Genomic DNA, 13,632 nt, shown 5'->3' with positions numbered 1-13,632 from the left:
AAAATATATATATATATATATATATATATATATATATATATATATATATATAGGTAGATAGATATAGATTTAAATATATAAGGAGAAATATGATAAACATGATACAATGCATGTCTGTATATGTGTGTGTGTGTGTACACATACAGACACCCATAACACGTATGATGGCCTTCTATGTAGTTTCTGTCTCCCTGTTTCACCCGCAAGGCATTCAGTTGACCCAAAGCTGCAAGAGATGACACTTGGCCAAGGTGACAAGCAGCGAGACACAACTTGAGACTATGTCATAAAAATGTGAAATCTGTGTCCACATTACTTGTACTAGTTTCTACATATATATATGTACATACATACATACATTTGTGTACATGAAGGTCAGAAAGATTACACTGTAAAATTGTAAGCCTATATTATCAGGCATATATCATGAGAGATAAATATATTTATTTGCATAAAATTTTAAAATAATGCGATGTGGGTTTCATTCAGAATCATACTGTTGAAAACAACATTTTTTCTAGGTCATCTGAATGTTTTTAAATGTTTATCTAAAGATAATTTTATTAGTTTCTGATAATTACAGAAATTGATACAAAGTTACAAATTGGAGCAGGCATAGTTGGTTGAAATAGCTTTGGTGTGTGTGTGATATGTACTTTTTCTTTTGACTCTGTGAGGAATAATAATGAAGTTGACATTACATATGATTCTGGGCCGTTGCTAAGCCCTTGCAACCCCTGTAGTCGTAGGGGGCATCCATGGTTGAGGGGCTCTAATGAGTCATCTATTTACTTTGGTTAAGATGTTGAACAAGAATTAAACTATCTATGTTAACTGAAAATTTCAACAAATAAAATGGTAATGCATTCTGCCTGCAAAAGTCCTTGTAAAAATATTACATTGTATCACGAACATGTACCAGACTCTGTGGATTGTACATGATATCAACTGAACACGAACTTATCTCTCAGCTTGATTATTCTGAACTGATCGATGATTTCGCAAAGTGAAAAGTGCTGCCATGTTTGTCTTTGAAATTTGCCCGGTTTATAAAAGTGCTCTTTTATTCGTATCTGGAAGTTTTACTTATTGAAATTTGTAACAGACCTAAATAAATTTAACTTGTTGTACTTTTAAAGATGTTCTTTAGGATAACATGAAATATTGAACTTCAGATAGAATAAAGTAAAATATAGCCATGAATAAAAGGTGCGTAGATTATGAATTTTGATTGAAGAGATGCGGCCTTGAAACAAAAAGTTATGGGAGTGCTCTAAAAGTCACACGACAGAGCTGGTGGGATTTCAACATATTTTGCCTGAACTTGCTGGCCTTGTGCCAAAATTTCCATTATGTCAGAGCTAACTGACATTCACTTGTGAGACACAGTATCTTTAGGTGCAGATTTATCATTTCATTGAAATTTACTTTTTTTGTTTGACTCTGTCACTGCTATCCTTCCTCTCTTTCCTCCACCATGTTATTACACTTCTTTGCCCTACATGCATTGTTCATTTGTACTACATGTCCATTAGCAGCACAACCTGCATATATCAGGTTGGTGTTATTTGTTAATGTGTCAATAAGTAATGGCAGTGATTGTAGTCGTAGTAGTTGCAATGCTAATGTTAAGAAGTGATAATTGATGAAGTAGCAGTGATTACTCTGTTATGCTGTTATTAATAATGTAACTGTCATCTTGTAGTAATAATGTATTGCCAATGTCAATCTCTGGTCTAATGTTATAGTACTGGTAACTGCTTTAATGGATAATTGCTAACAAAATGACCTGTTGCTATTTCCACTGTGATCTCCAGAAGGTTGTTTCTTTAAAGTAAACTAAAACAAGAGAGAATCTATTCTACTTACAGAGATTACAAGTAAAACCTTTTAACTCCTTCGTTACCAAATTTCTGTTGAAATAAGCTATCTTTGCTTCAATTAATTTCAAAAATAATAAAGTATTTAGTAAAACAACTTTTCCATTATTGAGTTGGTGTTTGGAATGAAAATTAAGTTGGAATTTTAATGGAAGATTCTGATTTAGATCATTTTGCAACAGAGTGTTTGAATCATTGAACCGTGAATGATCTCAGGTGGGTGGGTATGAAAAGGAGTTAAAGAAATAGAAATAGCTGTATACTTGTTACTGAACTGATCTCAAATATTAAAATAAATGTGTAAGTGTTCAATTATTACTTCATCCATTGATTACCTTGGTTTCTCTCTGTTATAGATACCCTTTCTTTGTTCTCCAGCTTATGGTACTTCACCCTGCATGCATTATTAGTAAGAGTATTAATTTAACAAATGAAATTGCTGTACACTTAAATATTGAGCTTAATTGTATTGATGTGAAGGTGGAGACAGCTGGCTGAGTCATAAAAAGCACACCTGTACTGATGCCACGTAAACGCACCCATGGCACTGCTGTGTAAAAACACCCAATACACTTTGTAAAGGGGTTGATGTTAGGAAAGGGATCCAACCATAGAAACCACAGCAAAACAGACATGAGGCCTGGGAAGATCTTCAGCTGGTCAGCTCCTGTCCAACCATCCAACCCAGGCCAGCATGGAAAATGGACATTAAATGATGATGGTTGAGGGATTTTGCTGTTTCTTTAGTCAGGCGTAGGAGTGGCTGTGTGGTAAGTAGCATGCTTACCAACCACATGGTTCCGGGTTCATTCCCACTGCGTGGCACTTTGGGAAAGTGTCTTTTACTATAGCCTCGGACCGACCAAAGCCTTGTGAGTGGATTTGGTAGACGGAAACTGAAAGAAGCCCGTCGTATATATGTATACATATATGTGTGTGTTTGTGTGTCTGTGTTTGTCCCCCCAACATCGCTTGACAACCGATGCTGGCATGTTTAAGTCTCCGTAACTTAGTGGTTCGGTAAAAGAGTCTGATAGAATAAGTACTAGGCTTACAAAGAATAAGTCCCAGGGTCGAGTTGCTCGACTAAAAGTGGTGCTCCAGCATGGCCACAGTCAAATGATTGAAACAAGTAAAAGAGTAAAGAGTATAGCAGTTAACTCTTCCCTGGCTTTATTATATGCAGCTGTGAATAGTTGTTCTTATAGTGTGGTTCACTCTACAATTGCAAGTGATGGTATTATTGAATAACTGATGAGAAAGATTTGGACTTGTAGAGTTTAATAAAAGACCTATTATGCATCTTGTCAGGAGAAATACAAATGTAAACATCATCACCATCATTGTTTAATATCCTCCTAAGTTGTATTTTAATAAATTTGGATAAGTCCATACACTATTAGAGGATGTGAATACTTCTGTTTTCAAGCAAAATCTTTTGTAGGTGCAGAAGTGGCTGTGTGGTAAGTAGCTTGCTTACCAACCACATGGTTCCAGGTTCATTTCCACTGCGTGGCACCTTGGGCAAGTGTTTTCTACTATAGCCTCGGGCCAACCAAAGCCTTGTGAGTCGATTTGGTAGACGGAAACTGAAAGAAGCCCGTCATATATATGTATATATATATATATATATATATATATATATATATGTATGTATGTATGTGTATATGTTTCTGTCTGTTTGTCCCCCCAACATCGTTTGACAACCGATGGTGGTGTGTTTGCGTCCCCGTAACTTAGTGGTTCGGCAAAAGACACCGCTAGAATAAGTACTATGCTTACAAAGAATAAGTCCTGGGGTTGATTTGCTCGATTAAAGGTGGTGCTCCAGCATGGCTGCAGTCAAATGACTGAAACAAGTAAAAGAGTAAGGGAGAAATTAAATAAACATTAATTTAACTCATCCAAATTTACAAACGTCACTAAATCATTTATGCTGACACAGAACACCACTAGTTTCCTCAAGCTCTTTTACTACTACTACTACTATTACTACTACTACTAAATGCCCCCTTCAGTCATGAATGGCCATGGGATTGAAGCTAGAAAGTTCTCCTCCTGGTCCAAGAATTGAACTCACTACCTCATGATTGTGAGCCCAATGCTCTACCCACTCAGCCGTACACCTTCACCACCACTACTACCACCACCACCACTGCCATTTCCACATAGCGAAAATGATGAGGGTAAATGGACTGACTCTAAGCATATGCCTGTAGATTGGAGGACAACTGTTTGGTAAAGACTCGTCCCTTTTGCGGTCAGGGTAATCCTGGATCTGTGGGGGGTTTTTGACTGGCCTGAGTTAGAGGTTCTCCTGAATCAGGAGAACTACATCATTTATGTGTTTAAATACTTTGTATACTATGTATACTTTATTTCAATGCATCATCTTTTCCCTTGCTTTCTCTTCATCTTTTATGTAAACCCCCTACATAAATTGTAGACTATCCTTGTGATGTCTCCTTCATCTGTGCCCCTGTTGCAAATGAAAAAAAATTATTATTATTATTATTTATTTTTTTCTTTATTGCCCACAGGGGGCTAAACATAGAGGGGACAAACAAGGACAGACAAAGGGATTAAATAGATTACATCAGCCCTAGTGTGTAACTGGTACTTATTTAATCGACCCTGAAAGGATGAAAGGCAAAGTCGACCTCGGCGGAATTTGAACTCAGAACATAACAGCAGACGAAATACCGCTAAGCATTTCACCCGGCGTGCTAATGATTCTGCCAGATCACTGCCTTTTATTATTATTATTGCTTGCAGAATTGTTAGCCCAATGTACAAAATTCTTAGTGGCGTTTCTTGTAGTATTATGGTCTGAGTTCAAATTCCAGCAAAGCCAACTTTAATTTTCATTCTTTCAGGGTTGATAAAATAAGTACCACAGAGGTCGATGTGACTGGCTAGCCCCTACACCAAAACTTCAGGCCTTGTACATATAGAAGAACAATTAGCATTTATTTTTATTATTACATTTTGGTGCCGGTGGCATGTAAAAAGCACCCAGCACACTCTGTAAATTGGCTGGCATTAGGAAGGGCATCAAAGCCGTAGAAACTATGGCAAAACAGACAATTGAAGTCTTGACAGCTCCCCTGCTGGCTAGCTCCCAACCATCCAACCCATGCCAGCATGGAAAACAGATGTTAAACAATGATGATGATTCTGAGTTCAAATTCCAAAGTTCAAATTGACTTTGTATTTCATCCTTTCAGGATTAATGAAGTAATTACCAGTAGAGCACTAGGGTTGATGTGATTGACAAGAACCCCACTTATCCAAAATTTCAGGCCCTGTGCCTATAGAAGAAAGGATTATTATTATTGTTTCTATAAAAAAAGGCAGCGAGCTGGTAGAATCATGACCACATGGGACAAAATGCTTAGCAGCATTTCTTCTGGCCTTATATTCTGACTTCAAATTCTGCTGAGGTCAACATTGGTTTTCATCTTTTTAGAGTTGATAAAATAAGTACCAGTTGATTATATTGATTAGGGTCAATATAATCAGCCAGTCACTTTCCCCTAAAATGAGAGGCCTTGTAGAAGTCATTATTATTATTATTATTATTATTATTATTATTATCTTATGCTATATATTTGGTCTTCACTTCAGTTTTATCTCTATCCCAGGCACATGAGATACAGTCATTGAAGAGGTTATAGGATGTGGGATGAAAGCATTCTGACAAAGAAACTAAAATAATAATAAAACTGAAGTGAAGGCCAAATATATAGAGCACATGTTTAATTGGCAAAATATGACCATTCCCAAGTATGAAAATATTATTTTCAATTCTCTGGAAAGCAAAAATAAGCTGCTGCTGGGAGCAAGTATATTAACTACATAAATGTTCACTTTTGATGTGAGTTGTTAGTGTAACTTTATGAGAGTTGTCAATGCTAAACACCTGTTTTATTGTAAATATATATATATCTTGAACTCTAGTTGAATCTGTGTATTTACAAAACAATGTGTTTACCTATTTAGTTCGCTTATCTGCAATATAAAATCTAAGTGATTCTTATATCAATATCAGATTGAACACAAGTGTGCTTGTGTTTCTATGTGTTTGCATGTGTGTAGTGTGTGATAGATTGTTGTTTGATATTAAACAAGGAAGAGGGGAATGGTTTCTGAAAAATAAAAGCACAGTTACGTAGAAGAGAATCAGGTCATGGAACCTTACATAATAATGTAGCAACGGGTATAGTATGGAACATCATGACACTAACAAGAAATTATTCCCATTTGTATACAGGTATCACAAAAGGTTATTTAACTTGGGGAGTGTCAAGGTTAGCCACTGTTGCAAAGTCAATAATGTAAGCTATCATGCAAAAAGATAATCTCAACATATTCTGTAACCTAAATTACTCTGACATCAAAAGTACTTTCAGCATTCCAAGCAGCTGTCTGCCCGAGAGTGAATGACGAAAGTGCTTTCTATTCTAAGCCTGAGTTACAATGAAATTGAAATATATTGGATTTACAGTATGTATGTATATGTGTGTATCTTTGTGTTTGTATTTGCCCTCTACCTCTCGACAACCAGTGTTAGTTTGTTTGTGTCCCCATAACTTAGTAGTTTGACTCACTTAAAAGTGAGTATTGGAATCGATTTGTTCAATTAAACCTTCCAAAATGGTGCTCCAACATGGTTGAAGTCCAGTGACTGAAATAGGTAAAAGAATAAAAATCAAAAGAAAGGGATCCAAAAATATTTTATTCAAAGATCTAAAAGAGAATATCATTGTAAACATAGAACAGTACTTTCTTTAAAATATGCCAACCCTTTATATTTAAGGAACCTGTGATTGGTAACATGCATAGTTGTGTGATTAGGCTTTGTACTTTATGACCATATGGTCCCAGGCTTGACCCTACTGTGTGACACCTTAGAGAGAAGTTGGTTAATGCTTTGTGACTTTGAAGTTGGTTAATGCTTTGTGAAGGGATATTGGTGGCCAGGGGCCCAATGTGTGTGTGTGTGTAAGGTACCTGGGGGTGAGGTGGTTACCCAAGGTGACAATTTTATGGGGTAGTATATTTGGGTCTGTTGTATAAGCCTGTATAGGCTTGGAGTCCTGGTAGTGGAATGGCAGACTCAGTGGCTGCTCTGGGCAGCATGCACTCTAGCTGTGCCACTCTATGGATGTATATATATGTATGTTTGTGAAAGCACATGACTAAGATATTCTGTTCACAATTGTAAGGTTGTGAGTTTGATTCCTGACGGCATGTTGTGTTCTTTAGCTAGAGACTTTATTTCATATTGCTCCAGTCCACTCAGCTAGCAAAAATGAGTAGTATCTGCAGTTGAAAATGGTTGGTCTTGTCACATTCTGTCTTACACTGAATGTCCCTGAGAACTACACTAAAAGAATGCATGTCTGTGGCGTGTTCAGCTACTTGCATGGTAATTTCATGTGCAATCTGTTACGCTGATGAGGTCAACTGGAACCCTTATCATTGTGAGCAACACAGTGCCTCTTTATATGTGTGTGTGTATAAATGTTTGTGTACTTATGTGTTTGTTTGTGTAAATGTGTATGTGGGTAACATACACGTATATTGTTTGATAATGTACATCAGTGAAAAATGTAAAGATCTGCTTGCAAACCAGTAAGGCTCTTGTGGTATTTGTTCTGCCTAGGTTGCATAGAAGATCTTCTGCTTCTTTGTCATCATGAATTCAGTGAACCAGTGATTAGCCCATAACCAACAACTGTTTCCCAAAATATAATATGAAATAAATAACATGGTCCTGAGATCCTCAAACAAATACCAGCACTTGTTTCTGAATACAAATGTAAAAACTGGTATCATTTAAAGAACTGCAAGATTTTCTAATTGCTGTCGTAACACCATAAGACACCAATATGCCTGTTAACAAGTCAAAAGGATAAAATATGCTTTTGATAATTCCTCTCAGTTGGAGTATAAAACAATTTATGACCTTAAATATACACACACACACACACACACACACACACACACACACACACACACACACACACACACACACACACACACACATAATGTGCATGTGTGTGTGTGTGTGTGTGCATTGTGTTCTGAAATGAAACACTTCATTTCACATGGTTCCAGCTCACTCATCTGTAAATAAGCAATCTGGCAATGAACAGGCATACCACTTAGGGTATATGTTGGCCAACCCATCTAGCCAACTGGATGGCATCATTCAAAATCTAAAGCAATACAAAAACTTATTGTGATCTGTAGTGCAGAACATGTGTGTGTATATATACACATATATATATGTGTGTGTGTGTGTGTATTCTCTCTCTCTGTAAATATATCTGTGTGTGTGTGTAAATCCCATGTATACACACACACACACACTTTGACATAAGTACCCATTCACTTACCAATCCACCCTTTCTGAAACCACCTCATAGGAAGCCTATCTCTTGGGCTAAAAAGCCTTTTCCTTTTCTTCTCCATGTTCTAATTAATTTCTCTCTGTTTCCTCTTCATCTCTTTATTTATTTATTTATTTATTTATTTATTTATTTACCAGAAGAACTAATGCTCAAAATGTGTAAGATACTTTTCGTTTCATTCAAGTGTTAGATTAACACTGCATTCATGTCATACTGTGTTTCTTTCTGAGTTCCTTTTCTAAATCTTACATAATACACACACATGATGCATGCATACATACATGTGCAATAATGAGAAACAGTTGACAAGGTACATATTAAAATAAACATATTATCCAGACATTGCTGAAGTTTCATGCTTTAAATAGCAATCATCAGTAGAAGAAAAGGAATATATCATTTGTTCATTTTATGTTTGTTTTACAATGCTATCATGTGTTAGAGGAATATAATTCTTGTTTTGCAACTGAGTTCCATTCCTGTCATTAAACCTTAACTAAATTTTCATTCCACTTGTCTTGGAATGTGCATTGCTACTGATTGACCTGTTGACCTAAGAATATTAACATTTGTGTCATCAAAGGAACAGCTTTTTCTTTCTCAAGAATAGGTGTTTTTTTATAGCTACACATAACAATAAACGTGGCCCTTTCAAAGCCTAGCCAGACTCATGGGCTCGGTGTCCCGGTTTCTATGGCGTATGTGTTCCCCCCAGCTGGACGGGACGCCAGTCCATTGCAGCATTACTCAAGAAAGAGTGAGAGAAAGTTGGGGCGAAAGAGTACAACAGAGGTCGCCACCACCCCCTGCTGGAGCCTTGTGGAGCTTAGGTGTTTTCGCTCAATAAACACTCACAACGCCCAGTTTGGGAATCGAAACCATAATCCTCCAACCGCGAGTCCACTGCCCTAACCACTGGGCCATTGCTCCTCCATAGCTACACATACATTCTTGATATTGATTCCTGTATATTGGTGTAAGTAGAAACACTCACCTATATGATGTTTTTTATTTTATTTTTTCCATTTTGCTTACAGGTTCATCTTCAAACACAGCAGAAAGAAAAAGTTCGGACCACAACACTTTTAGCGCGTATTATTAAAACTGATGGCATTTTGGGTTTTTATAATGGTCTAACAGCTTCATTACTTCGACAGGTATGTTGAAAATTATTTAAAATTATTATCACTTTGTATGGTCTTCATCATATAAAATGATTACCATATTTGATGGCATATGATATGCCCTTATTTTCAAATATGAAAAAAATATCTCAACAACTCGGCCTGTGTTCTATATGCAAAGTTGCTTTAAATATTGCATGCTTTAATGCACTAAAAACATTTTCCTAAATATGCACTGCTGAAATTGGAGTTTGTTTAATATGCTCATATGTCTTTTATGCCATCAAATATGGTGAGTACATGCTTTATGTAGCCAGGCTTGCATCTCAATAACTGGCCCTCCCTTCAGGGCCAAAAGAGACTTCAGATCCTTGCAATTGTTGATACACTATGAAGCTCTCAGATGAATCTGAGAGAGAAGTATTGCTCTCACAACCTTGACCACATCCAAAAAATGAGTCTCCATTAACATCGTCATTCACAGACATATTCAGCTTCTGTCTCATGAGCTCACTGTCTCCTCTCTCTACCTATTGGCTTTTGTTCCTCAGACTTGACTGGAACCATGTTGCCTCTTCTCATTCCATTAGCTGAGAAGCCAATTGCTTTATATCATGTCACTCATAATTTGCTGTGTTTCTTGTGAAAGTTTACCCCACCCGATTTGTTAGCACACCAGACAAAGTGCTTGGTGGCATTTTGTATGTCTTTACACTCTGTCTTTACACTCTGTCTTTACATTTGAACTCAGAATGTAATGACAGACATTTCTGAGACTGACTTTGCCTTTCATCCCATCAGGGACAATAAAATAATTACCAGTTGAGAACTGGTGTCAATGTAATTGACTAGCTCCCTCCCACAAAATTTCAGACATTTTGTAGAAAACATTATCATTATTATTATTATTAATATTATTTAAAGCAGTTAGCTGGCAGAATCATTAGTATGCCAGGCAGAATGCTTAGCGGTATTTCACCTGTTGCTATGTTCTGAGTTCAAATTCCGCCAAAGTTGACTTTGTCTTTCATCCTTTCAGGGTTGATAAACTAAATACCAGTGAAACACTGGGCTCAATGTGATCGACTGCCCCACTCCCCACGAAATCCAGGCCTTGTGCCTATAGTAGAAAGGATTATTTTTATTATTATTTGATGAAAACTCTCAGCTTATTTTGCTGGGCATGGTGGAAAGTGTCAGCTATCCCACAGCCAGCAGACTAAGGTGACACTTGTTTTACTGGTCATGCTTCAAGAACCCTGCAAAGAATTTTTACAGTTCCAAGCAATGCTGATTTTTGTACCAATCTTTTCAAGCAATGTTGGTTGTTGAGTGCTGATACTTCCAAGTGAATCAATTCCTATTGCTATCACATGTACTCTCCTCATTGTCCACAACCTTCATATTTCTTACTTCAAATCATCATAGTTGTTCAGTTTTTCTTCGTTTTCTTTGATCACTGGGCAGGGCTGGCCTTAGGAGGTGCGGGGCCCAAATGGGAACAATTTTGGTGGGTCCCAAGTTCCCAGTCAACTTTCACCAAAGTCTATAGTATTATAAAAATTTAAATATGCAAAATATAAAAATCCAGCCATTGAAACTACTGTGCAGTGTCACATAAAAGCACTCGGTCCATGCTGTAAAGTAGTGGCATTAGGAAGGACATTCAGCCGTTAAAACCATGCTCCCGTGCGGTGCCACGTAAACACACTCAGTCCACGCTGTAGAATGGTGGTGTTAGGAAGAATATCCAGCAACAAAAAACATGCCGAACCAGACGGGTGCAAGACGTAGCCCCTGATTGAGTAACCCATCCCACTCAAAAAGTCCCTGAATGAGGGTTGCTTAAGGATGGTTTAACGAAACACCCATGTCTCCTGAGATGAATTCTTCAAACCCCAAAGAATTCTTGTCAACACATGGCTATGAGGCTCCCCCACTATTCCTGCTCATGATCAGAGTTGCACATATTGTCAGCCACTAAGGGACATGCGCAACTGGTTAAGGTCAAGCAACAACTCTGTGTTATTGAGCAAAATATTTGCTGTTGCCCATCTTCTTATACTAAGACAAATCATGATAAGACTTCCAATCAGTTTAGATTAGAAGCTATGAGAGCCAGTGCATCATCATCATCATCATCATCATTATCGTTTAACGTCCGCCTTCCATGCTAGCATGGGTTGGATGATTTGATTGAAGACTGGTGAACCAGATGGCTACACCAGGCTCCAATCTGATCTGGCAGAGTTTCTACAGCTGGATGCCCTTCCTAACGCCAACCACTCCGAGAGTGTAGTGGATGCTTTTACATGCCACCGGCACGAGGGCCAGTCAGGCGATACTGGCAATGGCCATGCTCAAAGTGGTGTTTTTTACGTGTCACCTGCACAGAATAATAGAATAATGGTTTCATCGAGCGAGATCGTTGCCAGTGCCCCTGGACTGGCTTTTGTGCGGGTGGCACATAAAATACACCATTTTGAGCGTGGCCGTTGCTAGTACCGCCTGACTGGCCTTCGTGCGGGTGACACGTAAAAGCACCCACTACACTCTCTGAGTGGTTGGCGTTAGGAAAGGCATCCAGCTGTAGAAACTCTGCCAAATCAGATTGGAGCCTGATGCAGCCATCTGGTTCACCAGTCCTCAGTCAAATCATCCAACCCATGCTAGCATGGAAAGCGGACGTTAAACGATGATAATGATGATGATGATATTTTTTTATAATCAAGATCTAAACTGTTAATTCTTGAATGCATAAAAGATAGTTGAATAACTGTTACCCTACTTTTGGGCCATCCTGTATATATTAATGCATGAGTTTCAAGCACCACAAAACAGCATGAATTAGAATATTATTACATGTGAAGAAAATTATTACATGTGGTGAATGTAAGGCAGTGGAGAAGAATTTATATTTATTGCTATTATATTTTTATGGCGGTAGTTCACATTTTCATATCTAATTACGAATAAGGTTACTCATGTAACTCTGTAGTATTCCTATGAACATTCATCTAAATCTCCACCCCAATCCCCATCGCAGCTTGAATGTTTTGACATGGAGGGTTTTTGTTAAGGTGTCTTTTCTACATAGAAATTGCTTCATAGTGGATTAAATTTTATGCTATTTATGTCAAGGCAAAGGCTTCCTAGGAGAGAATGGAGGAATGTCAAAAATAGTGTTGAAGGTTAAAGAAATTAGGATGAGACAAAGAAAGAGACAGAGAGAACAAGGGAAGTAATAAAGGAGAGAAGGGAGTAGTTAGAAGTGTTAGTGAGAGGTAAGAGATATGGTTAGGCTGAAGAGAAAAATAAAGATACACCAACAGATATGTAAAAGCATTGTGGTAGGGTGGGAAGAGCTATTGACAAAGAGAAACTGTAGAAACATATTGGGGTCATCCCATAAATAATGCAGGGTTTTTTTATACTTCTTTTATTTTTCAAAATTAAGATAAACAAATTACGGAGATGTACTTGCATAGCAAGTGACCTGATCTGAGATCGTGTGCTGGAACGAAAACAATTGCAGCGTGGAAGGTGTTTATAAGCCATTTAAAACAACACACAAAAGCCGTCAGATTCACTTCAACATTTAAATTTAATTTGTCAAAATATTTTCGTCGCTTGGAGACCGCGACCTGTTCACTGACAAAATTGTGCACAATTTTGTCAGTGAACAGGTCGCGGTCTCTGAAGACAATAGAGTTTATTACCCTCTGATGGATACCTCTGGTTCAGAAAGATTGAGTAATTGTCCCTCTGTTTATGGCTGTTATTTATGAGAAATGAAGAAGTATTGATTCATCAGTTTAACTCACAACACTGACTCACATAGTTGTTATTGATCTGATCATATACTGTAATATTAGAACATCTAATAATCCTTGAAATTTGGTGGAAGGGGGCCAGTCGATTAGATTGACCCCACTATGCAACTGATACTTAATTTATCGACCCCGAAAGGATGAAAGGCAAAGTCGACCTTGGCGGAATTTGAACTCAGAATGTAGTTCTGCAAAGCATTTCGTTCAGCATGCTAACAATTCTGCCAGCTCACTGCCTCAGAATATCTAATAATGAATGTCCAATGATACTTATTTTTTATTATTGTAATCCATGTGTGTAATACCTTAGTTATATACATACATACATACACACACACACACTATATATATATATATATATATATATATATATATATAT

The 13,632-nt window shown here is 37.4% G+C and overlaps 1 protein-coding gene across 1 annotated transcript in view; it reads left to right on the top strand.

Annotated features, from left to right (window-relative positions):
* LOC106867962 (mitochondrial dicarboxylate carrier) overlaps positions 1–13,632 on the top strand; it is a 67,425-nt gene that overhangs the window by 12,012 nt on the left and 41,781 nt on the right. Inside the window, exon 2 of the mRNA XM_014913044.2 lies at positions 9,337–9,456. Within this exon, the coding sequence (XP_014768530.1) occupies positions 9,337–9,456 (120 nt within the window). The remainder of the gene's footprint in view (positions 1–9,336; positions 9,457–13,632) is intronic.

The sequence above is a fragment of the Octopus bimaculoides genome, chromosome 2, assembly GCF_001194135.2.
Source record: "Octopus bimaculoides isolate UCB-OBI-ISO-001 chromosome 2, ASM119413v2, whole genome shotgun sequence".
NCBI lineage: Eukaryota > Metazoa > Mollusca > Cephalopoda > Octopoda > Octopodidae > Octopus > Octopus bimaculoides.
Note: the sequence above shows the minus strand (reverse complement) of the source record. Positions and strands in the feature narration are given on the sequence as shown.